A 22,826-nucleotide genomic window follows, 5' to 3' on the forward strand; every position below is an offset into this window, starting at 1 on the left:
TTCATTTCTGTCATCTCAGCAGTCACTGGGTCCAGGACTTGTTATTTCCACTTTAAGAACTTTTCTCGTATGTAAGAGTTCTTTCCTACTTTCCTTGCTCTGCCTACGCAAAGCCCTTACCCACGGGGATCTCAGGGTTGCAGGGCCCCATCCCCGGCAGAGTCCCATTACCTTACCCACCTTCCTCTAGAACACTTCCGAGATGGGCTCTCCCACTGGTCTGCAGTTCCGTGAGGGCAGGGGCCATGTCCTATCCATTGTGGGTTTACCAGCACCTGACTTCAAGGAGTCACTTTTTAAAGTTTTTAAATTACTTCCTGATGCAGTCCGTTCTGTAGTTAATCCCGATTAGGAGATATTCCTCCTAGAAAGAACCACTTTCAATCGCCTACCTCCCACACAGGTGCAAGCTTAGAAACCTTCAGAAGACCGACAATTCCTACTGCCTTCAGCTCAGGCTCCTCAGATTAAGACTCTGCATTACTTTGAGAAACTTATATCTGTGTTCTCTCCTCATCTTCATGCCCTTCCCCCACCTTTTTTACACCTCTCATCCCCAACCTGGCATGAAAATTTACCTGCTCCTCGGTTCCCCACTTGCCCTTGTTCCTGTTACTGCTGTTGCTGAGTATTTGCATTCAAGAATTCCTTAGTCCAAAAAAATAACAAATAAAAAATTCCTTAGTCCAGCCTGAGCCACACCTTCTTAGGAAGACCTCTCGGGCTACCACCAAGGGTCACTGTCACTCCTGTGTCTGAATTCCCAAAGCATTCAGTCAGCCTCTCACCTCGGCACTTAAAAGTATATTAACTTGCTTTGTATTTAACTCTCTCATCAGCATACTATGCGTTTCCATTGGCTTTTAAATTATAGAGGCTTTGCTAAGAACATACGTTTATGTTCCATTTGTTTTGCAAACGTAGTGGCCCTCATTTAATGCTTCTTTGAATTTCATGACATGAAAATGAGTAAGTGAAAATTTTCCTATATTCCTCTTAAATCAGGGAAATACTATGGGTTCCGCCCATTCAGTTTACTTAACATTATTAACCATTTACTCTGAACTGGGCAGCAAGGTCAGAGCTGTAGATAAAAAGATGAGGAAGTCCTGTCTCTGCCCTGGAGCTTAGCCTAGAGGAGGACATAGGGATAAGCACCTTTTTATAGCAAAATTTGGCAAAGTGTATTGAAGATACAAAGTGTTAGGAAGGCAAATAAAGGGTTATTATGTCTGGTGGGGTCAGGAAAGACTTCTAAAAAGCTAACCGGGACTTCTATTGACATTCATAACGCAGAGAAGCAGGAAAACGCACTTCGTCCAGGCGGAGAAGGTCACTTGAAGGCAGAACACCAAAAAGATGTGAAAGGGACAGCCAGCTGTTAGGTAACACCGAGATAATGGTGGACAGAGCACAAAATCTGTGAGAGGGAGTAGTGAGATAAAGCAGAAAGATACACTGGAGCCAACGACTGAAGACCCTCTCGTAGGCCACCCGATCAGAGCAGTAGGAAAGAAATTGGTATTGTTCAATACAGCTGGGGACTGATGGCAGGCGAATTAATTCGGTCCTACGTGCTAGTGGGCAAGGAGATAACTAGCAGAGTAATCCAAGAAGCCCTATGGAGGCCGAGTCATGCGCTGTGAACTGGGACGTGGCTGCCAGACAGCCGCGCCCACAAGCCGCCCGGAGTCGGGGGCTGGGGCTCATCACCCCACACCGCCGGGGACCAGCGTCGGGCGGGAATCCGGTCCACGCACTCGGCGCGCTCGCGGGGACGTGGCGCTTTCCAGCCAATCCCGGCTACGAGACTGTAGGACCAATGGGTGTCCGGGGAAGCTGTGCGACAGCGGCGGGCTCGTTGATGATTGGTCAGGAGGCCGCCGGCGAGGCGGATGGGGGCGGGGCGCGGAATCGCTTCCGGTTGGGCGGTGCTTGCGCGCGTGAGCTGAGCCCGTGGGTGAGAGGCGGCCGTGGCAGCCTGGGCTGGGGGCGCTACGAGGAAAGGTAGGTGTCGTGGCCCTCGGTCCTTTCGCACCATCGTGCTTTTTCGCTTTCTATCGGTCCTCGCTCTCGACGCGGCATGGGTCCCCTTCGTTCGGGGCCCCTGTTTCTGCTAGCGCGGGGTTACGGGCCTTGAGCCTGCTCACGACCCCCGAGCCCTCAGCGCGCAGTCTGAATCGAAGGCCGCCGCTCGCCCTCCCGCGCGCTCTGGGAAGGGGCCTGGGTCTCGGCGAACTCCGGCTCCCGGCTTTGCGTTGTGTGGGGTACTGTTTTGTGCCTGGCTTGCCACGTCCGCCGTCCTTGGGTCCCGTCTCTCAACGAGTCCCTCGGACTAGAGGGTCACTCTTGTTTGCCAACTGAAGGTCGGAGGGCAGTGGAGTAGTATTATTGTAACAGTTCTCTGCCACCTCCCACTAACCGGCCTACCTACCTGTGTCCTCCAGCTCAGCCCCAAGGCCACATCCCGAGTGCGTCTGCCAAGAAAGTCGTGTTCACCGACTTTGAGGGTGTAGAAACGGGGCGGGGGGAGCGGGGAGAGAGCGGGAAGACATTTTGTGATTTAAAATAAAACTTTGTGTAATTTTAAAGAAAAGCTGACTATTTCTAGCCTTCATGTTTGGCTGCATCGTTCTGTCAGCGACAGAAAAGAGTTTTTAAACCTTTATTAGGGAATTGTAGCTTTTACCTTGTTTTGTTGCTTCTAGGTGCAGACCCTAGTTCTGTTTTTTGGCATATTATGTTCAGAAGTAAACTTAATGCCCTGTAGCTGCCCTGATTAAGAGCATAGTTGGTGGTCGATAGTTTTGAGAGCAGCTTTTGCATCAAGGCAAAAGTTTCCTGGGTCTCTTGCTAAAATTTTAGGGCCCTTGATCTCAATTACTGAGCGTATAAATTCCCAAAATAATGTCTCTGGGAGTTGAATTGCATTCACTTCCTGGCGGCAGGGACCATAAAGTCAACGTTAATGAATTGGCAATAAGGTTGCTTCTAATACGGTTTTATAACTGGGAAGTAGAGAACGTATAATCTCTGATAAAATTTTTTTGCCCTGGAGTGGAAGACACAACACAAATGCATGTCTGACCTCATTCAGTAAATTTAGTTAACCAAGTAACAAACGAAGAATTTAAGTAGTATAGTACACATTTACAGTACAAACCTGTAAGTTGTAATTGTGTGTAGAGGATAGGTTGCCTAGGCCTTATCTGAGTTTTACAGTGATTTAGGGATGTCCAATAGGATTTTTTTTGAGGATTATGGCCAGGAGGCCCATGAACCCATAAAGATGAATTGGGTATGCCTGAGTGGATGGTACTGGGTTTCAGCTGTGAAATCAGTTCGTCACTCTCAATATAATTGTTTGCTTCCATTCACCTGGTGATGTGTCAAGATACTTACTGGTGGCATTTTATTTACATTGCACCGGTATCAGTAATTGATCAGTATGTTGATATTAACATCAAATTTCTAAAACATGGGTGTGGCAGGGGTGTTGGAAAGACAGAGGTGTAGCCAGGCCTAGACACTGGAGATGCTAGGCCATAACATCCTAGATCCTCTGTGAATTCTTAAATATGGGTGTTGTTGATGGTGTAATTTATTAGAGTTAAAACAGCTGAAAGGCGCTTTTCTGATGGCCAGATCCGGTAAGGGGAATTGGGGGTTGGGAGCAGGCAGGAACTGCTTTTCTGCCAAGTACTGTCCAGCTAATCCAGTAAAATGTATTGGTATATAAAAAGTGCAAGACACTGTATTAGGGACATAGAAAGATATCAGTTTCGGGGCGCCTGGGTGGCTCAGTCGGTTAAGCGTCCGACTTCGGCTCAGGTCATGATCTCGCGGTTCCTGAGTTCAAGCCCCGCGTCAGGCTCTGTGCTCATGGCTTGGAGCCTGGAGCCTGTTTCGGATTCTGTGTCTCCCTCTCTCTCTGACCTTCCCCCGTTCATGCTCTGTCTCTCTCTGTCTCAAAAATAAATAAACGTTTAAAAAAAATTAAAAAAAAAGATATCAGTTTCTATTAGCTGAGAGTCCTGCCTTTTAAACATGTAATATTTAGGAGCGCCTGGGTAGCTTAATCAGTTAAGCGTCTGACTTCGGCTCAGGTCATGATCTCATGGTTCGTGGGTTTGAGCCCCTTGTCGGGCTCTGTGCTGACAGCTCAGAGCCTGGAGCCTGCTTCAGATTCTGTCTCTCCCTCCCTCTCTGCTCCTCCTCCACCTACACTCTGTCTCTCTCTTAAAAATACATAAAACATCAAAAAAATAAAATTAAAATATAGTATCTACAGGGGAGCTAAGGAGACAGCTTAGAGTAGCCTATGATCTGTTGAGGAGTGGTACAAACAAATTTTATACAAGTTGGGAGTAATTGGTATAGATTACTTCCAACGGGAGTAATCGTAGTAGGTAGATCTTTTCATCTAGAACTTTAAAATTATTTATAGACATTTGGCACAGAAGGGAGGTTAAGCTAAAATAACTACCAAATTCTCAAGGACTTTATGCATGTTAAACATGCATGGCAAAATTACAAGCAGAAAACAAAACTCCCGTGGCCACTTTGCAAAGCATTCCTGCGGCAATTAATTATGTTTTAAAGTTTCATCAGCCCCAAAGGAAACTTTTTTCTCTCAGAATTTTCTGGAATTTTTTCTTAAATTTTTTCTCCATAGCCAGAACAATGTTAAATTTGTACTCTGTCGCCCTGGGTGTAGAACTCATGAAGCCTGAGTAATGGTTTGTCATTCTTAAAGCTGTTCTATTGCCAAATTTTGCAGTTTTCTGTTCTCAGCTCTTATAAATGTGTGCTCTCAGTACCATAAATAGTGTAATCAAAAGGTGTTTGGCTTGGGTCATGACCTCACTGCTTGTGAGTTCAAGCCCCAAGTCAGGCTCTGTGCTGACAGCTCAGAGACTGGAGCCTGCTTCAGATTCTGTCTCCATCTCTCTGCCTCTTTCCTGCTCGTTCTCTCTCTCTCTCTCTCTCTCTCTCGTTCTCTCTCTCTCTCAAATATAAAATAAAAAATATATATTTAAAAAAGGTGTTAATGAACTGTTGTAAATTTGTTTCATCACTAGAAAAACATTGAATAAATGGCTGTCATAACTGTTATCAGATCACGAAGGATGACATTATTCCTTTAATGTGATAATGCATTGGTGGTACTTGTACTAAAGTCGTAAGTAAAGAATGTCAGATAACCAGATAGCTTTAATTTCTAGATTTCATAACCTGGGCCTTATTATAGGCCCAGGCTGTTCCCCTAATTCAAAATTGAAGTCGTCACGTAGGATTGCCTTTTTTGCTGAATATCCAGCTCAGAGAACGGGAATTTTACTGCCACACCCATTTCTCTCACTTGTTAACTTTGAGCAGTGGGTCTTTGATCAACCAGAATATCTGTGGGATCATTCAGTGGTAATGTTCTTGAGAAGTTGTATTTAATCCAGGCATCTAAATTTCCTTGAAACAATTTAAGTATTCTATGACCAATGACTGGGAAGGAAGGGAGGGAAATAGCAAGAATTAGAGCTTTCAAGGAAATTTTTGGATGACTAAAATAAACTGATTCTTCAGGCTAATCTTTGTTATTGAAAGAAATTCAAGCTTATGATATTAATCTTTTCTCCTTCTAAATTAACTGGAGCAATTCATGAAAATAACTTTGCAGAAGACCCTTATTGGTGACATACTTCAAAACGATGATAGTTACTTGATATTTTTTTCTGTTCTATTTAGTTTGTGACTAACATGCCACTATCCAATAAAAATACAGTACAAGTCACATGAATACATTTCACCTGAAATTTTAAAGCAGGTTAAATTAATTTAATAATTTATTAAATCCAGTACTTACAAAATATCCTTCTTTCTATGTAAAGTATAACACATATCACATCTTAATTCACACTAGCCACAGTTCAAGTGCTTAGCAGCCGCATGTGACTGTTATTGTCCTGAACAGTACCAGTCCAATTTTTTTTTTTTTTTTAATGAGAAAATACTAGATGTTACCCTTGGTGAGGGAGGGGCAGAATTTTAGAAAAAACTTATAGGTCATTTAAGAAATAGATGGGGAGATGCTTTTTGCACAATCATTGATTTACCTTCTAGATCACATGGTAAAAATTCATACAACTAAGTCCTTCATTTATGTTTTCCTGATATCTTGTTATCCATTGATGTGTAGCTGTGATGAAGAGGGAAGGAGAAAAAGAAGGGCCATTTCGTTTTCTATCATTTGGTTTCAGTTTGGTTGAAAAGAGAAAGATGCTTCAGAAATTAACGGCACTAATGTAGTTCTTCAATACCTCGTGTAAGAAGTTGTACTGTTCTCACATCTTCCCGCATAAAATATCCTTTGTCTTGGGGGATAGTCTTTATTTCTACTTGAACATTTTTTATATGCTATATGGATTTAGATAAATCTAGTACAGTCTTTTTTTAGTATCTATATTCATGGGACAAGAGGCCTTTGTAAAGTTTCTAATAACCAGGAGTTGATATATGTGAGCACAAAGAGTGTATATTAAAAAAAAAAAGTTACTTTAAGTGCAGGGCTTTTCATTGCCCACTGCAGAGAGATGAAGGTAGGACCATAGGCTTTGTCCATCGAGTGGTCTTTGATGACTTGTTAAAGCAGTTGCATCAGTGGTAGATAGCTAGATTTCAGGGTGGCAGTAGGTAGTGAGGAAGCAGAGATAGCAGCAGAGACACTCCTACCGGTGAAGGAAAGGGAAGGGCAAGCTTGAGTGAATAGCAAGGTCTGAGCAAGACTGATTTTAGATTTTGGAGACCTGAGAAGTATTGATTGACAGAATGGTGGAAGGAGACTTTACAGGGGTGGGATTGGAAGATTAATTGAGAGAGGGAAAGGAAAAAGTTGGATAGATGATAAAGCAGGAGCTCTTGACTTTTACTCTGGAATTCTTCTCTTGTTGTCAAGATGTTAAGCCTGATGGGGCGCCTGGGTGGTGTCCGACTCTTGGTTTCAGCTCTGGTCATGATCTCATGGGTTTGTGGGTTCAAGCTCTGTGCTGACAGCTAGGAGCCTGCTTGGGATTCTCTCTCCCCCCCCCTCCCCCCTTCCCCCTCCCTCTCTCCCTCCCTCCCCCCTCCCCCTCCCTCTCTCCTTCCCTCCCTCCTTCCCCCTCCCCCTCCCTCTCTCCTTCCCTCCCTCCTTCCCCCTCCCTCCCCCCCCCCCTCTCCTTCCCTCTCCCCCTCCCCCTCCCCCTCCCTTCCCTCTCCCCTCTCCCCTATTTCTGTGCCTGCACGGGTGCTCTCCCTCTCAAAATAAATAAATAAACTTTAAAACAGAAAAGAGATGTTAAGCCTGAAACTTAAATGTTTTCCCTCTAAATCACAGTGAATCAGTTACATTTCTCTATGTTACATGTATCAAAACTTTGCAGGTATCTTTTCCAGGCCCTGGTAATGAGCTTAATGCATTTATTCATATTGTAACATTTAGTGTTTGCAAGAGTTGTTAAGGTATTATGCCAGAATTGTTAGGGTATTTTACTCTGGGGATGTAATCAGTCATTTATAAAACTTTTCTAAATGTGAGGTTCCCGTACTAATAGGCATAAGGAAAATCTGTTGCAGTGACTTGATTTTACTTCATTTTGTAAACCTCTAGATACTGTTTGGATATGTAACAAAATAACAGAAATTTGTTGTCTCTGGAGAGTTTTGTCTCAAGAATTGTTTCTAGTTTGAGATGGAAGTTTTATTTTGCCCTAAAATAAAGGCATATTCACGGCATTTAAGAGAGCCACTAAATCTCTAGTTTTCTCTTTACTGTTCCACAGATTTGATTGATCAGTTGAATTATTGAAGGGTAGCCTGAAGTTTTATTCTAGAACAGCATGTTTTACTTTAAAAAGTTTGTCTTAAGAGTAGTTGTTTTTGCTTCAGTTTCCTCTTTCAATCTAGAGAAATGGCTTGAAAATGTTTGTTTTGCAATACTGAAAAGAGTTTTTATAATATTGTTTAAAAACACAAAGGGGTGCCTGGGTGGTTAAGTCGGTTAAGTGTCCAACTCTTGATTGCGGCTTGGGTCATGATCTCACGGTTCTTGAGTTTGAGCCCCAGCCTGCTTGGGATTCTCCCTCTCTTTATGCCCCTCATCCCCCCACTCAAATAAACCTAAAAAAATATAATACACATAATACACATGAATGTGTATTCATTTACAAAATATAGACAACAGAGTACGGTATTAAAGTTCAGCCAGCCTCACTACCCCACCCCATCTCTTCTCCCCTGAGCCTGGGGTTACCACCATTTACAGACAGATGTTTATCCTTCCATGCCATTTTTGTGCATATGTGTTATATTGTATACAAATGTAAACAATCTGGGAGGCTGTTTGGTTTTTTTCTTTTTACGTAAATGAGATCTTGACATTGATTTGCAACTTGCTTTTTTGTTGTTCAACTTAACATGTCGGTAGATTTTCCATTTCAGTGCAGACTGATCCACCTCATTCTTTTTAACCTTTGCGTACTGTTCCATAATACAGATTTAATGTGTATTTACTAGTTCTCTGGTTTCATTTTCGATTTTTTTATCATTATAAACTGTCATTGTTGAATATCTTTGTGCAAGTGCCTTTGTATACAAATTTGGGTGTTTCGATGGTATAGCATGGAACAGAATCCTTATAAGCTTCCAGAAGCATATCTGAGTTCTAACATTGGTGGGAACAGCTTAAGTACCACCTTCTTCCCGTTTCTCTGAGTCTCTTGTTCTTTCATGTTGCTTCTTCTCATGGGTTTTCATCAGTCTTTTTTATTTTTATTTTTTAATGTTTATTTTTGAGTGAGAGAGAGTGTGAGTGAGGGGAGCGCAGAGAAAGAGGGAGACACAGAATCCAAAGCAGGCTCCAGGCTCTGAGCTGTCAGCACAGAGCCCAATGCGGGGCTCGAACTCACAAACCGTGAGATCATGACCTGAGCCGAAGGCGGTTGCTCAACCGACTGAGCCACCCAGGCACCACGGGGTTTCATCAGTCTTAACAACCATCAAGTGAAAGTACTTTTGGGGGGGGAATTGGCTTTCGGGGGAGTGACTGCCTTCCATTATCTCCTTAGCTGAGTTTCTGTTTGACTTCTTGGCAGTGTCCTGTTTACTTTCTACTCTATTGACAAATCCTCCTCTGCCATTTCAGGACCTTCTCACCCTTCTCCACTGCACTGCTTTCCCAGGTGTTGGAAATCCTTGTATGCATTTATAGGCTGAAAGTTATTCATGGAGGCCGCAGGTTTTGCTTTTGTATAATCAGCTCTCTAGGTTGTATTGGGATTAAACATATTTCTCCTATTCGCTTTCCTTCTGCTTTATATAACATGCTCACCAACGGCTGTGGTAAACATTTTTTAGTTTATTGAATCCAAAGGACTCTAGAGGTGCTGACTCGGTTAAATGTTCCGACTCTATTTTGGTTCAGTGTGATCTCAGGGTTTTAAGATCAAGCTCCGCATTGGGCTTGTTGGGCTCCATACTGAATGTGGAAGTCTGCTTGGGATTCTCTCTCAGCCTCTCTCCCTCTCTCTCTCCTTAAAAAAAAAAAAAAAAAAAAAAAAAAAAATCTCTCCCTCTCTAGAAGTAATTTTTATTTTTTTTTAATTTTTTTTAAATTTTTTTTTTATTATTTTTGAGACAGAGAGAGACTGAGCATGAGCAGAGGAAGGGCAGAGAGAGAGGGAGACACAGAATCCGAAGCAGGCTCCAGGCTCTGAGCCGTCAGCACAGAGCCCGATGCGGGGCTCGAACCCACGGACCGTGAGATCATGACCTGAGCTGAAGTCGGACACTTAACCGACTGAGCCACCCAGGCACCCCAATTTTTAAAAATTAAAAAAAAATTTTTTTTAATCAAAGAACTCTGTAAATCCAAGGTAATGCAATGTAACTTCCTTTAACTGCTCTTTGGAGGTTACAAGAAAGATAATTAAAATACATCTAATCTGCTGGCATATTTAATTTCTTTATCCCCTGGAGCAATTCATTCTGGTTCCCAAAGTTTTGAGGCAGGATCAGATATATGCAGTTTGTTTATTTTAAGTATACTTTCAGGTCAAACTTCTGAAGATATCACTATGGCTGTTTGAGAGGTTAATTAAAATAGTGGTTCACAACCTGACTGCCTTTTAAAAATGTTAATAGGAGTGGGACCTAGTGGTCATATTTTCTTGAGTTTTTGGGTAGTACTAGGGTGCAGTCAGTCTAGATTGAGAACCCCACTGAGTTAAGTTATGCTGAAAGAATTTTCATGTTTTTAAAAATATTTACATAAAAATTATGAGCCCTTGGACCAAATGGTTCCACTAGTGACATCCTGTGGAAAGCGAAGTCTGGCTAGTTTAATCTGCAAATTAGGATAAGGTAATGTGTTTAACTTTCATGTGATGCACTGACCTTCCGCATACTGAGCCTTTTGTTACTTTCCTCGACTGCTGTAACAAATTACCACAAACTGGGTGACTTAAAAGTTCATATAGTCTCTCCTAGTTCTAGAGGCTAGAAATTAGAAATCAAAGAGTTGGCAGAGCCATGCTCTGTCTTTAGGCTTCAGGGGGAGGATCCTTCCCTCCCTCTTCGTAGCCTCGGGTTGCCAGGAATCCTTGACTTGCAGATGCATCATTCCAATCTCTGCCTCTTTTCATAACTTGGCATTCTCTTCTCTGAGTGTCTGTCCAAACTTCCCTCCTTTTATAAGCATATCAGTCATTGGATTAGAGCCCACCCTAATCCAAATGACCTCATTTTAACTTAATTACCTCTGCAAAGATCCTGTTTCCAAATAAGGTCACATTTGCGGGTACCAGGGTCAGGACTTCACATCTTTTTAGGGAGACACAGTTCAACCCACAACAAGCTTCATTCCTAATAACCACCTGTCTACCCAGTAAGGGAGCCATTAATCGCAAACGGAAATGAATAAGAGATTACATGAATTTACAAAAACTTAACTGCAGGGGGAAAAGCATTCAGAATCCATATTCTACTGGTGAAAGGTTAGTTAAAATACAAAAGTTGGGAAAATCTTTCCTTTTGATTTTTAATTTTATAGTTTTTTCTCTAAGACCATAACCTCTCTAGACAATACTGAGGGGTATCTGTAGAGTCTGATAAACAAGTTGCCATCCTGCAGCTTCTCTGCAAGTTTTTTTTTTTCTTTTTGGTATTTTTATTTAATTTTTTTAAATTTACATCCAAGTTACTTAGCATATAGTGCAACAATGAATTCAGGAGTAGATTCCTTAATGCCTCTTACCCATTTAGCCCATCCCTTCTCCCACGATCCCTCCAGTAGCACTCTGTTCTCCATATTCTTTGCAATTTTTAATCATTTTTCGGTAAAGTGTTCCAGCCTTGTGCTTGTTCATTAGAATCACCTGTGACTGCCGAGATTCTGACGGTTGGACTAGGACCTGGGAACCTGTACTTTGAACAGCACTCTAGGCTGTCTTTATGCCCGGGCAAGTTTGGGAAACACAGTATAAGGAATGCTGAAGCAGTTGTTATCCATCACTGTACCATCTGAATGGTTTGATCTTTGAAGATGATTTGAGATTGAGCATAAATAATAATGAGAGACAACTTGGTGCTATATATAGGAGAAGGACTCTGCTCAAATATTTCATGGTTTCTAATCTAATGATCATCAGAATCACCTGAGAGGCATTTAAAACTACAGATGCATTCATTCAACTTCAAAGATTCTAATTCAATAGGGGGAATTTTATTAAAGCTTCTTAGGTGATCCTAATAACCAGTCAGGTTTAAAGACCAGACCTCTGATGTAGTACAAAAAGTAAAGTTGTTGGGAGTCAGTAAGTTAGTTTGAATTTAAATGTTGGTTCTTTGACTTTTTAAAAGGATTAATATTCTACTTTGGTGTTTTTTAAAGGGGGCCTACTTACAAGGTGGATATTTTAACTGATTCCTTGTCAACTTCCAATCAGATGAAGGAAACTTGGTGAAAAATTCTTACCATAAAAATGGAAAGTCTCATATTCTACCATTCTTATTTTATGGATTAAGTAGTAATATTTGGGGTGAAATCAAATTAGTAACTGGATGTAAGCTTTTAATTTCTTGTTTAATTACAAAGCACACTGCTTCTGGAATTAACTAATCTTTGTTTTTCTTTAAGATCTGATTATCATGGACCTGCGACAGTTTCTTATGTGCCTGTCCTTGTGCACAGCCTTTGCTTTGAGCAAGCCCACAGAAAAGAAGGACCGTGTACACCATGAGCCTCAGCTCAGCGACAAAGTTCACAATGATGCTCAGAGTTTTGATTATGACCATGATGCCTTCTTGGGTGCTGAAGAAGCAAAGACCTTTGATCAGCTGACACCAGAAGAAAGCAAGGAAAGACTTGGGTAAGGTGCCAGCTCTCAGGGGGCTAAAAGTAATGACATTTCTTTATAAGCCAGCTCATTCTTTTTTTCTCTTTTGGCTTGGCAACCCAGTAAAGTTGTTTGGAACTACATCTTCTGAAAGCTAGCCACAGGATTGCTACCACTAAAATTTAATTAATTGCTTGCTTTCATACATTTCTCCACTGAATAATGGTTTTTACCTCATTCTACAAAGCAAAGTCATTTTTGCACAAAAGCACCAAATGCTACAGGACCCAGATTGAATTGTGTCTTGTTCCCCGAGGAACATTACAGGGGAGGCTTCTCATCCCCGATACTTTTAATTTTTAAAAATTATCTGTGACCAAGTATTTATTGTGCCCCAAGCCAAGCCATTGAGTGGATAATAAACTGCAAATGAGACCCCTGGGCTAATTTCTATAAAGTTGATGATTTCTGAGAATATCCTTTATCCTCTTTGTTTTCATTCTCAGATATTTGCTTAATTAAAAACAAAAGCAAACGAATCATGCCTTTTAGAAGAAATGGTCTTAATGTCCAAGTATTAATTGCTGTTTCAGTAACAGCTGGGTCATAGTTGGGTTCTGTGATCTTAGCAGGCATCTTTGTGCCTGGAAAATTGATGGAATACCAGTTGATAATTTCTGCGCATCTGAGAATGTTTTTGTTTTGGGTTGTTTTGTTTTTTGTTTGTTTGTTTTTGGCTCTCCTAAAGCCTTGTTTTTTAAGGAAATGCAGGTTATTTGTTTTTGAGAGGGGTAGGGGGACAGAGGATCTTAAGCGGGCTCTGCTACTGACAGCAGAGAGCCCGACGTGGGACTCAAACTCACAGACCGTGAGATCAGGACCTGAACCAAAGTGGGATGCCCCCAATGAAATGCAGGTTAATTTAGTGAACATTTTCTCCTTAATGAGCACCATTGGTGTAACTTTCTGAACTATATTCAAGAGGTTTGTTTGGAAAGTTGTACCACAGAGGAATTTCCAAAAGTATTTTGCCATCATGGATAGTGCTTTGATTAGAAGACATTACGGGGTTTGTTTGGGGGTGATACTTCAGAATAAATTTTATCCTTTCATTGGATTATCTGCTAACTGATCGGTACTATATTTTATTCTTTTAAGAGTTTAAAAAAAAATTTTTTTTTCAACGTTTTATTTATTTTTGAGACAGGGAGAGACAGATCATGAACAGGGGAGGGTCAGAGAGAGGGAGACACAGAATCTGAAACAGGCTCCAAGCTCTGAGCTGTCAGCACAGAGCCGACGCGGGGCTCGAACTCACGGACCGCGAGATCATGACCTGAGCCGAAGTCGGCCGCTTAACCGGCTGAGCCACCCAGGTGCCCCTTAAAATTTTGTTTTATGTTTATTCCTTTTTGAGAGACACAGAGATAGAGTGTGCATGGGGGAAGGGCACGAGAGAGAGAGGGAGACACAGAATCCCAAGCAGGATTCAGGCTCTGAGCTGTCAGCACAGAGCCCAACATGGGGCTCAAACTCACAAACCGTGAGATCATGACTTGAGCTGAAGTCAGACACTTAACCTATTGAGCCACCCAGGCACCCCGAAGAGATTTTTTTTTAACATTTATTTTTTTTGAAAGACAGAGTGTGAGTGGGGGAGGGGCAGAGAAAGAAGGAGACACAGAATCTGAAGTAGGCTTCAGGCTTCGAGCAAGCTGCACAGAGCCCAATGCAGGTCTTGAACCCACGAGCTGTGAGATCATGACCTGAGCTGAAGTTGGATGCTCAACTTACTGAGCCACCCAGGTGCCCCCAATATTTTATTCTTAAACACTGACAGAAATACTCAAAAGATTTTGCTATGTAGAATGAGAAACTATCTCCAAACATTTGAAAATAGGAAAAACAAATACATTAAGGACTCAGTCTTCTGTTAGGTTGCTTTTCTAATTTTAAGAGACCATGCTCACTTTTAATCTTATAACTATGCTAACATTTGGGCTAAAAATAGGGGTGCATGAGAGTATTCTCGGTCTTCATGTCTCACCTATTAATAATGTGCATGTCTGACCCATATTTGGGTCTGTACATGGCTCTTCACAGACTTACTCTTAAATAATGAAGGGCCTTTAGACTTGGTGTTAATCAGTGTGTTCTGGCTCTGTATAGGTGGTGGAGTAGCTCTGCTGGCAGTTTTCAGTAGAGACAACGTTCCTTTTTGTCATCAGTAAATAACAAAAGTTCAACACACATGAGCAGACTCCACATTTGATTAGAATAAGATGGGTAAAATCATGTTTTTCGTAGAATGTATGAACAAGTACTATATGCTTCTCCTAAATTTTGGAGATAATGACAAATGAGGTAATATACTATTGTAAGCAAGGATTCCAGATGAACTTTTTTTTTTTTAAGCTTCCTGTGGCATTTTAAACATTGTTTTGGTAGGTGACTATATACCAGAGGTTGGGAACAACAGATTCTCCTCCTCCTTTCCATCCATATAGAAAGCAAGTGATGGACAGAAGATCATTGTTCATACCTGTAGTTGCAAAAATTCACTACTATTTTTAAATCTTTAGTAATATCTAAAAACATTTTAAAACAGTTTAATATAGTTTTCCCTTTTTCTTTTTAATTTTTTTTTAATGTTTATTTCAGAGAGAGAGAGAGCACAATCTGGGGAGGGGCGGAGAGAGGGAGACACAGAATCTGAAGCAGTCTCCAGGCTCTGAGCTGTCAGCACAGAGCCTGACACGGGGCTCGAACTCACGAACCATGAGATCATGACCTGAGCCGAAGTCAGACGTTTAACTGAGCCACCGAGGCGCCCCTAGTTTTCCCTTTTTCTTAAGAATTTTGACAAATAGAACATACTTTCTTATGTGTGTATTCTCCCCCAGTCACTCACAGTGGTCTTAAGTCTACTTAATTTTCATTTATGTGTCCTTCAAATGAGGGTTTGTTTGTTTTGAGGTGGTGATCCTAAATATTAAAAAGTTCTCACACTTGGTGTAGTTGCTTTAGAAATGAACTAGAGCAGTTCATCATCCTTTTTTTTAGGTCACAGGTCAACCCCTTTGAGAGTCTAAGGAAAGCAAAAGACCCTTCCTCAGAACAGTGCACGTAGGAATATATATAAGATTTTGTATGCTGAATATTTCAGGAATATTATGAACCCTCCTGGAGCCTACTTACTGATTTGCTTTTTGACTCTTGAAGAAAGTAGAGTAGAGGCATATGTTACCTCTTAGGAGAAATAACATAAGGTCCACTAAGTGCATTGTGTCTACCCTGGAATAAATGCTTACTTGATGGCATCATAACTACATCTGTAGGTCACAGGAAAACAACACCATTAGCTTCATAAATTTGCACCGGCCTTTAGAGCTAGTGCTTAAAATGGGACATACCCACTTCCAGTGTATTTTCACAGCTGCCTGCAGGCTGGATGGCCAGCAAGATAAGAATGGCTTTTATATTTTTAGATGGTTACTAAAGTATAGACATATGTGACAAACCATATGTGGCCCACAAAATCAAAGCTATTTACTATCAGTCCCTTTTCGGAAAAAGTTTGCCAACATCTGGGCCAAACCATTTGAGATATTTCTGTTGGAATAAATAGAATGGCATTCAGCCAACTTCATTAACAAAAGCCCCTCTTGAGCAGTTATGTGCTCTTTATCTGAGAGATCCTTATCTGAGTGACCCTCTTTAGGCTGTTTAAAATTTTCATTTGAGAATGGGAGGCATTCTGATACCTTACCTTTTTTTTCTTAATGGTACAGTAGCACTATTGCACTATTGGTAGTTAGTACCATTTGGACGTAAACTAGGTCCCATTATAGATAATGCAAAAGTTTTTAATACTGGTATAACTTAATGTGTTAATATTTTTTAAAATTCCAGGGTTAAAATTACAAAAAAACTTTTATGTCCGTGTAGATAGAGGAAGGTATTTAAGAGATAGCTTCTTGCTGCTTTACCTTTTCTATTAATACTTTAGAGCAAAAGCTGAAAGATTACATATTTCGTGAAGGAGTATGCTTGTTAAATTAGAGAGTTTAAGTACTAGCCAGTTAAGGCTAACAACATACCAATATCAAGATGATATCATACGATATCTTTTCATCGTATCACTAGTAGTCTGTGATTTTAATCACTTTCCGATGTTGTATTCATGAAATGAATGCAGACTGGGAAAAGACATTATTTGCTACCAAGTGACAGTCTTTGTCCATCCTGCAAATAATAGAGCATAGGAGTATGCCAAGATTTCACTTGGACATCTTGATTTGAAGTTCCTATTCCATACTGGGCCACTTGGTTGACTTTTCATAGGTTGTCTTAGCCTTTATAAGTGAGCGGTTGCATCTTTAGGGATTTTCATATCATGCACTTATTTTGAAATTCTTAAGTTAAACTGAGATGCCAAGCCTGGAAGAAAAGCTCATGAAGGGTGAAGTATATTGATTCTTTAGCTTTGTAGTTTTGCTTTATCATCTGTATTCTCACCCTCTCAATTTATTAACATTCTCATAATCTCATGTATGTCAGGGGTGGACATTCTTACCACATCATTTCCTCAAAGTTCTCTGTTTTTGTGGTTCTATGTGAAAATCCAAGTCAACATAGTATATAATTAGCTGTTAGCTATTTTTTATAACAAGCATGCATCTGTCCTTTTGTCTTTGTGTACCTGTGTTGTTTTTTTTCTTTTTTGGTTTTGGGGTGTTTTTTGTGTATGTGTGTGGGTTTTGGTTTTTTGGCTTTTGTTTTTTAATAATCTTAACTTGAGGTATAAGTGATCCCAGAACTATCTTTGTTATCTTTATATTTTTAACAAAAGTGGTTTTTTTTTTTTAAGCAGCTGAACTTTTTAAAGTCTGGTTTACATTTTTGAATTTTCAGAAAACCCTATCAGTGATTTGTGATTATTTACCAATAAATTGAGATTCTCCTAAAGCAATAAAGAAAAGCATAAGGATTTGCTTGTCATGCTCGCTTCGGCAGCACACATATTGGAACGATACAAAGAAGATTAACGTGGCCCCTGCACAAAGGGCAACATGCAAATAAAAAAAAAAGATTTGCATGTTGTTTGATACAAAGAATGGAGAACCCAGATAGGAATGGATATTCACTCCTGGATTCTGACCATTGGCTGTAACTGACCCCTAAAAGGATGAGACTGGGATTGCTTTTGCGTGTAAGTGCACCAGCCATGGACTGCACTTGCCTTGTCTAGATGGCTCGTTACCAGTAACAGGCCACTTAAGAGAAATATTTTCAGTTGCTTATCTGGAAGGTTTTTTTTTGGAGACAATTTTTATGTCCATGCTTTAGCCCTGGGCAACACCTGTGGTCACAACACACACCTGGCTAAGTCTGGAGCCTTGTGTCTTTTTAACCTCTTGCTGGATTTCTCTGCATTTTCTACAGAAAGATTGTAAGTAAAATAGATGGCGACAAGGACGGGTTTGTCACTGTGGATGAGCTCAAAGACTGGATTAAATTTGCACAAAAGCGCTGGATTTACGAGGATGTAGAGCGACAGTGGAAGGGGCATGACCTCAATGAGGACGGCCTCGTTTCCTGGGAGGAGTATAAAAATGCCACCTACGGCTACGTTTTAGGTAGGTCCCTACTATCTGGGGGAAAAAGCCTTGTGGAGCTGGCACCTTGAAACGTAACTGTTTTGTCTTGTAGAATGATTGTAGATAAAATAGACGTGGATAAAGATGGGTTTGTGACGGAGGGGGAGCTGAAATCCTGGATTAAGCACGCCCAGAAGAAATACATATATGACAATGTTGAAAACCAATGGCACGAGTTTGATATGAATCAAGACGGCTTAATCTCCTGGGATGAGTACAGAAACGTGACTTATGGCACTTACTTGGGTAAGGGGCAAGATGTCAGCCTGATAGAGACCATGGTCTTGAGTCAAAGAAACAAATGGGTCACACAGTGAAGGAAAGGAAGAAATTGTGCACTTTAAAAATAGTCCAAATGCTGTGAACTGATTTCCCTTTATTAACTTTAAATGTGTATATTAAGTATTTTAGTTTTGTAAGGTCCGGCATCTTCTACATCTTTAGCATTTCAGATATTATTTTAGCAATTTTTCTTTCTGTGATCCCTCAGATCATTTTTGGAGCAAATCTGCTCTAAAAGGCATTGTTTCAATAATGCAAAGCAAGAGACTTTGAAATATCTCTTGACGTGGTCACGTTAAAGTGGTGACCCTGAAATTCAAGCTAGATTCCTGTATCACTGGTGAGAATAGGAAAATTACTGACCTTCCATAATAAAATAAAGATCAAATAGCTTTCCTTGATAAAATTTAACAATTTTAGTATGTCTGCTTACTGAAGTTTAGAAAAGAAAATTTCCCATTTGTTTTCTCTGGCACATGAGTTTATCAGCCTGCTATGCAAATGCTTCAAGGCAAATGTGATTGCTTTCTGTTGATTTGGTAGCTTGTATGCTTGGGCCACCTGTTAGTAATCTTCTTTTACTTATTACACTTGCCTGTTGTTGAATGCTAGGTGGCAGTCTTACTGAGTTGATGATTAGGGTGTTTTTGTTATGCGATTCCTCTTCGCAGTTACAATTTGAGATAAGAATGTATAAATGTCACTTCTTGCATTTTTATCCTGGAAATGAGGCAAATTTCTGGGTTAAAGCAGGCATTCTCCACCACTGATTAACAAGCAGTGAGTGTATAATGGTCTGTTTCCCCCACTGGATAGCCAGCTGTCTGTGTTAATTACAGGACTGCATGCATTTCTAGTGAAGAGACTTTTATTTCTGTATTGAGCTTGTTCTCATTCCTAAGACGAAAGTGGCAATCTTTCTTCATGCTTGACACTTAGCCAAGAACCAAACATATCCTTCACCCAATTAAGAACATGTGTATTAAGAAGTCAGTGCAGATGGAGAGGCACCCGTGTTTCTTGCTTTCTGGCTGAGACTCAGCACCCTCCTGATTTATTTGGACTTATAAATACAGAGCAAAGGCTAGGTTATTGGTGATCTAAACAGAATGGTGTGTTAATAAATCTCAGTTCAGACCTAGGCACTTACTTGCTACCCAAAATGAATTTTAAGCTCTTTGTATGATTATGTGCATAAAAATCTGTTGAGAGCTCCATTGCGCTCTCAGGTCAAATGATTCAATGTAATGGGTATTTCTACTGAGACTGAATAAGCTGAAGCACTGGCTAGAGAAGCAATATCTTTATAAGGCATCTTTCCCTGGAGGCATGTGGGTGGATAGCACTCGGGGTAATGAGGTGGCTTACAGAAGCGCTGAGGGTTTTTTTTTTTTTGGTGAGAGTATGTTCTTGATTTAATCTTGAGTTCAGGTATAAGTCATCTTAGCTTTTAATTAAAATCTGTCTTAATGAATCTGCTTTCCACAAAAGGAAGGTTAACACTGTTTCTGCTACAAGCAAAATATGGAATACTAAGATCCATCCTGGCTATCCCAAAACTAGATCAAGAGCCTGCTTGAAACTGCAGGCTGGCTAGCACAATAAGCTGGTACTTAGGATAGATATGGCACCCCAAACAATGACAGCAAACACATGAATTTAATTATTTAAAATAAAATATTTTATCTTTTGTGTGCATGTTATCAGGCTACTTGATTCCAGTCACCACATTTTACCCTGAGGTGGAGAGAAGGGCTCTTAGTTAAGAATCTAGTCTTGTTGTGTCAGTTGTCTTCTGTTACCTTTATTTTGTTACAGAGTCGGTACTGAAACTTTGTTTAGAAGAGACGACTTAGTATCTTTAAAAGTGTATTTTCCTTAAATTCTCCATCTTCAACCTATTATGGTTTTGAGTATCCTGTATAGTCACGATTCAATAAGCTGTCTTACTGAATTTTCACGCTCAACAAAGAGTGAAGTTTCAAACTGCCCAAAACTCTCTCAAAACAGAGTGGTAGTTTGTTTTTGTTTTCCAAACCGTGCTTGAAATTTGGAAGGACTGAACTTTGGTATCAAAAGTCAGCAGTGTGATGTTATTGTTAAAGGGGCCTTGTGGGGTTTTTTATAACACTAGTGCCATATCTTTCTTTATTTAAGCAATATGTTCTAGGAACAATTGTTTCTTAGCTTGATTGTGGTGTCTTTTACATTTCATGATATCTTCACATGCTTTCTTTTGGTCCACACAGCAGATTGAAAAGGTTTTTTTGTCCATTTATTTTGGGCTTTTTCCTACAGATAACTCCTTCAACTTAAACTGAATTTCATTCTTCTAGAGACTAAATAGCTACTGCTTATATAGTTCAACATCATAACAAATGGATAGGTCCAGAAACAGTTTGGTTGTAATCTAATGTTTACTTTTTGTAACAGCTGTATTGAGGTATAATTGGCATATATAGGACACTGCACATATTTAAAATGCACAATTGATGAGTTTTGACATAGGTATATACCAATGAACCCATTCTTACAATCAAGATAAATGAACTTATCCATCACCCGAAAAAATTTCCTCATGTCCCTTCATAATCCGGCTTACCTTCCCTATCCCCTATCCCTAGGCAACCTCTGACCTGTTTTGCGTAACTCTAGTTTTACATCCTAGAATCTTACATAAATGAGGGAGAGGGGTGGCAAACGGTACCTGTAATTCATGGTAGATAATCTGAGTTGGCTGAAAAAACTGAAGTGTGACTTTTCAAAGGGTAATAATTCTGTTGCTTGAATCAAAGTGACCTTAATATGAGATAGAAAACCTTTGATATCTAGCTTCTCGGTGGGAGTCGAATCTTTAATAAAAATAGCAATAGCTAACATTTATTGAAAGCCAGCTATATGCCAGGCACTATTCTCAGCACTTAGATTTATTTGCTCATTTACCCTCATAGCAGTCCTATGAGACAGGCACCATTATTACCTCCATTTAGATTGAAGCACAGTTACTTGTCCACAGTCACACAGCTAGGAGTGGTAGAGTTAGGTTTCAAACCCAGATAGTATGATTTTAAAACTACCACTGCCTCTCAGATATAACTAGAAAGCTGGAACCCTCTAGTAGCCTTAACACCAAAAATAGTGAAGCAGTACCTAGGTTAGCCAAGGAGCCAGGGTTCCATGTTGGATGGCAAACATTTACATTCAACTTGGACCTGACTTTGATGACCAAAACTAATGTTTTCACACTGTTAACAATTTTACCTGTGTAGTCACGTTGTTTCTTCATTGCTTGGTTTATCCTTCTTGGAAATTGATTCCTCAGCCCATACATTTTCATGTTTTGTGGAAGTCTGTTAAAACTTGACCTAAATGTTTTGTTTTCTAGATGATCCAGACCCTGATGATGGTTTTAACTATAAACAAATGATGGTTAGAGATGAGCGGAGATTTAAGATGGCAGACAAGGATGGAGACCTTATTGCCACAAAGGAAGAATTCACAGCTTTCCTGCACCCTGAGGAATATGATTACATGAAAGACATAGTAGTACAGGTTGGTGGAGAACAGTGATTCTCAGCAGAAACTCAGTTTCTCTTTTTGGGAGAATGGCTATATTTGGGAGAATGACTTATTTAAGTAAGCTCTAAGCTCCAGGGTAGGGCTTGAACTCAGTGACCCCGAGATCAAGAATCCCATGCTGTAATGACTGAGCCAGCCAGGTGCCCCAGGAAAATCCTTTTTTTTTTTTTTTTTAATGTTTATTTATTATTTTGAAGAGACCGAGAGTGAGCAGGAGAGGGACAGAGAGAGAAAGAGACACAGAATCTGAAGCAAGCTCTGAGCTGTCAGCACAGAGCCCAGTGTGGGGCACGAACCCACAATCCTCAAGATCATGACCTGAGCTGAAGTTGGACGCTTAACGGACTGAGCCACTGAGGCGCCCTAGGAATATCCTATTTTTAAAAATATCTCATAACCAGGACACCTAGGTGGCTTAGTCAGTTAAGCATCCAGTTTCGGCTCAGGTCATGATCTCACAGTTGGTGAGTTTGAGCCCTGTAGGGGGTTCTCTGCTGTCAGTGCGAAGCCCACTTTGGATCTTCTGTTCCCCTCTTTGCCCCTTCACCACTCAACGTCTTTCCCTCCCTCCCTCCCTCCCTCCCTCCCTCCCTCTCCCTCCCTCTCTCTCTCTCTCTCTCTCTCTCTCTCTCTCTCTCTCAAAAGTAAACATTAAAACAAAATCCCATAACCAGTGATCAGACACTACTGAAGAATTGTCACAGAAGGCAGTTACCAATAAAACATAAACTGTAGACTTTATAGTTTTGTAAACATAAAACATAGAGTACATAGTTACAGACCTACGGGTCATATCTGTTAGAATGACTTCATGACTAGGGCTACTCCACATCATTATCGGCTTGGTGGGATAGGTCATTATTAAATAATGCCAGTGTTCCTCCAAGAAGATTCATAATTATTTAGGGTTGAAGCATAAAAAATAGTTAATATTTTACCA

General features: G+C 40.5%; 1 protein-coding gene and 1 non-coding gene across 3 annotated transcripts in view; both read left to right on the forward strand.

Annotated features, from left to right (window-relative positions):
- The first annotated feature begins 1,891 nt into the window (after positions 1-1,891).
- CALU (calumenin) overlaps positions 1,892-22,826 on the forward strand; it is a 30,797-nt gene continuing 9,862 nt past the window's right edge. The window contains exons 1-4 of one of the 2 annotated variants that reach the window (XM_078439746.2): positions 1,892-2,007; positions 12,167-12,398; positions 17,811-18,004; positions 21,693-21,859. In XM_078439746.2, coding sequence (XP_078295872.1) covers positions 12,178-12,398; positions 17,811-18,004; positions 21,693-21,859 — 582 coding nt within the window. In that variant the 5' untranslated portion in view covers positions 1,892-2,007; positions 12,167-12,177. Of the gene's footprint in view, positions 2,008-12,166; positions 12,399-17,810; positions 18,005-18,077; positions 18,272-21,692; positions 21,860-22,826 lie in introns of both variants that reach the window. The other variant, XM_078439752.2, reaches the window with a different exon arrangement.
- On the forward strand, positions 17,368-17,470 carry LOC132679960 (U6 spliceosomal RNA). The gene has a single exon (XR_009610444.1). It is a non-coding gene; the product is annotated as a U6 spliceosomal RNA (small nuclear RNA).

This window comes from Panthera onca, chromosome A2 (assembly GCF_046562875.1).
Source record: "Panthera onca isolate mPanOnc1 chromosome A2, mPanOnc1 haplotype 2, whole genome shotgun sequence".
NCBI classification, from domain to species: domain Eukaryota; kingdom Metazoa; phylum Chordata; class Mammalia; order Carnivora; family Felidae; genus Panthera; species Panthera onca.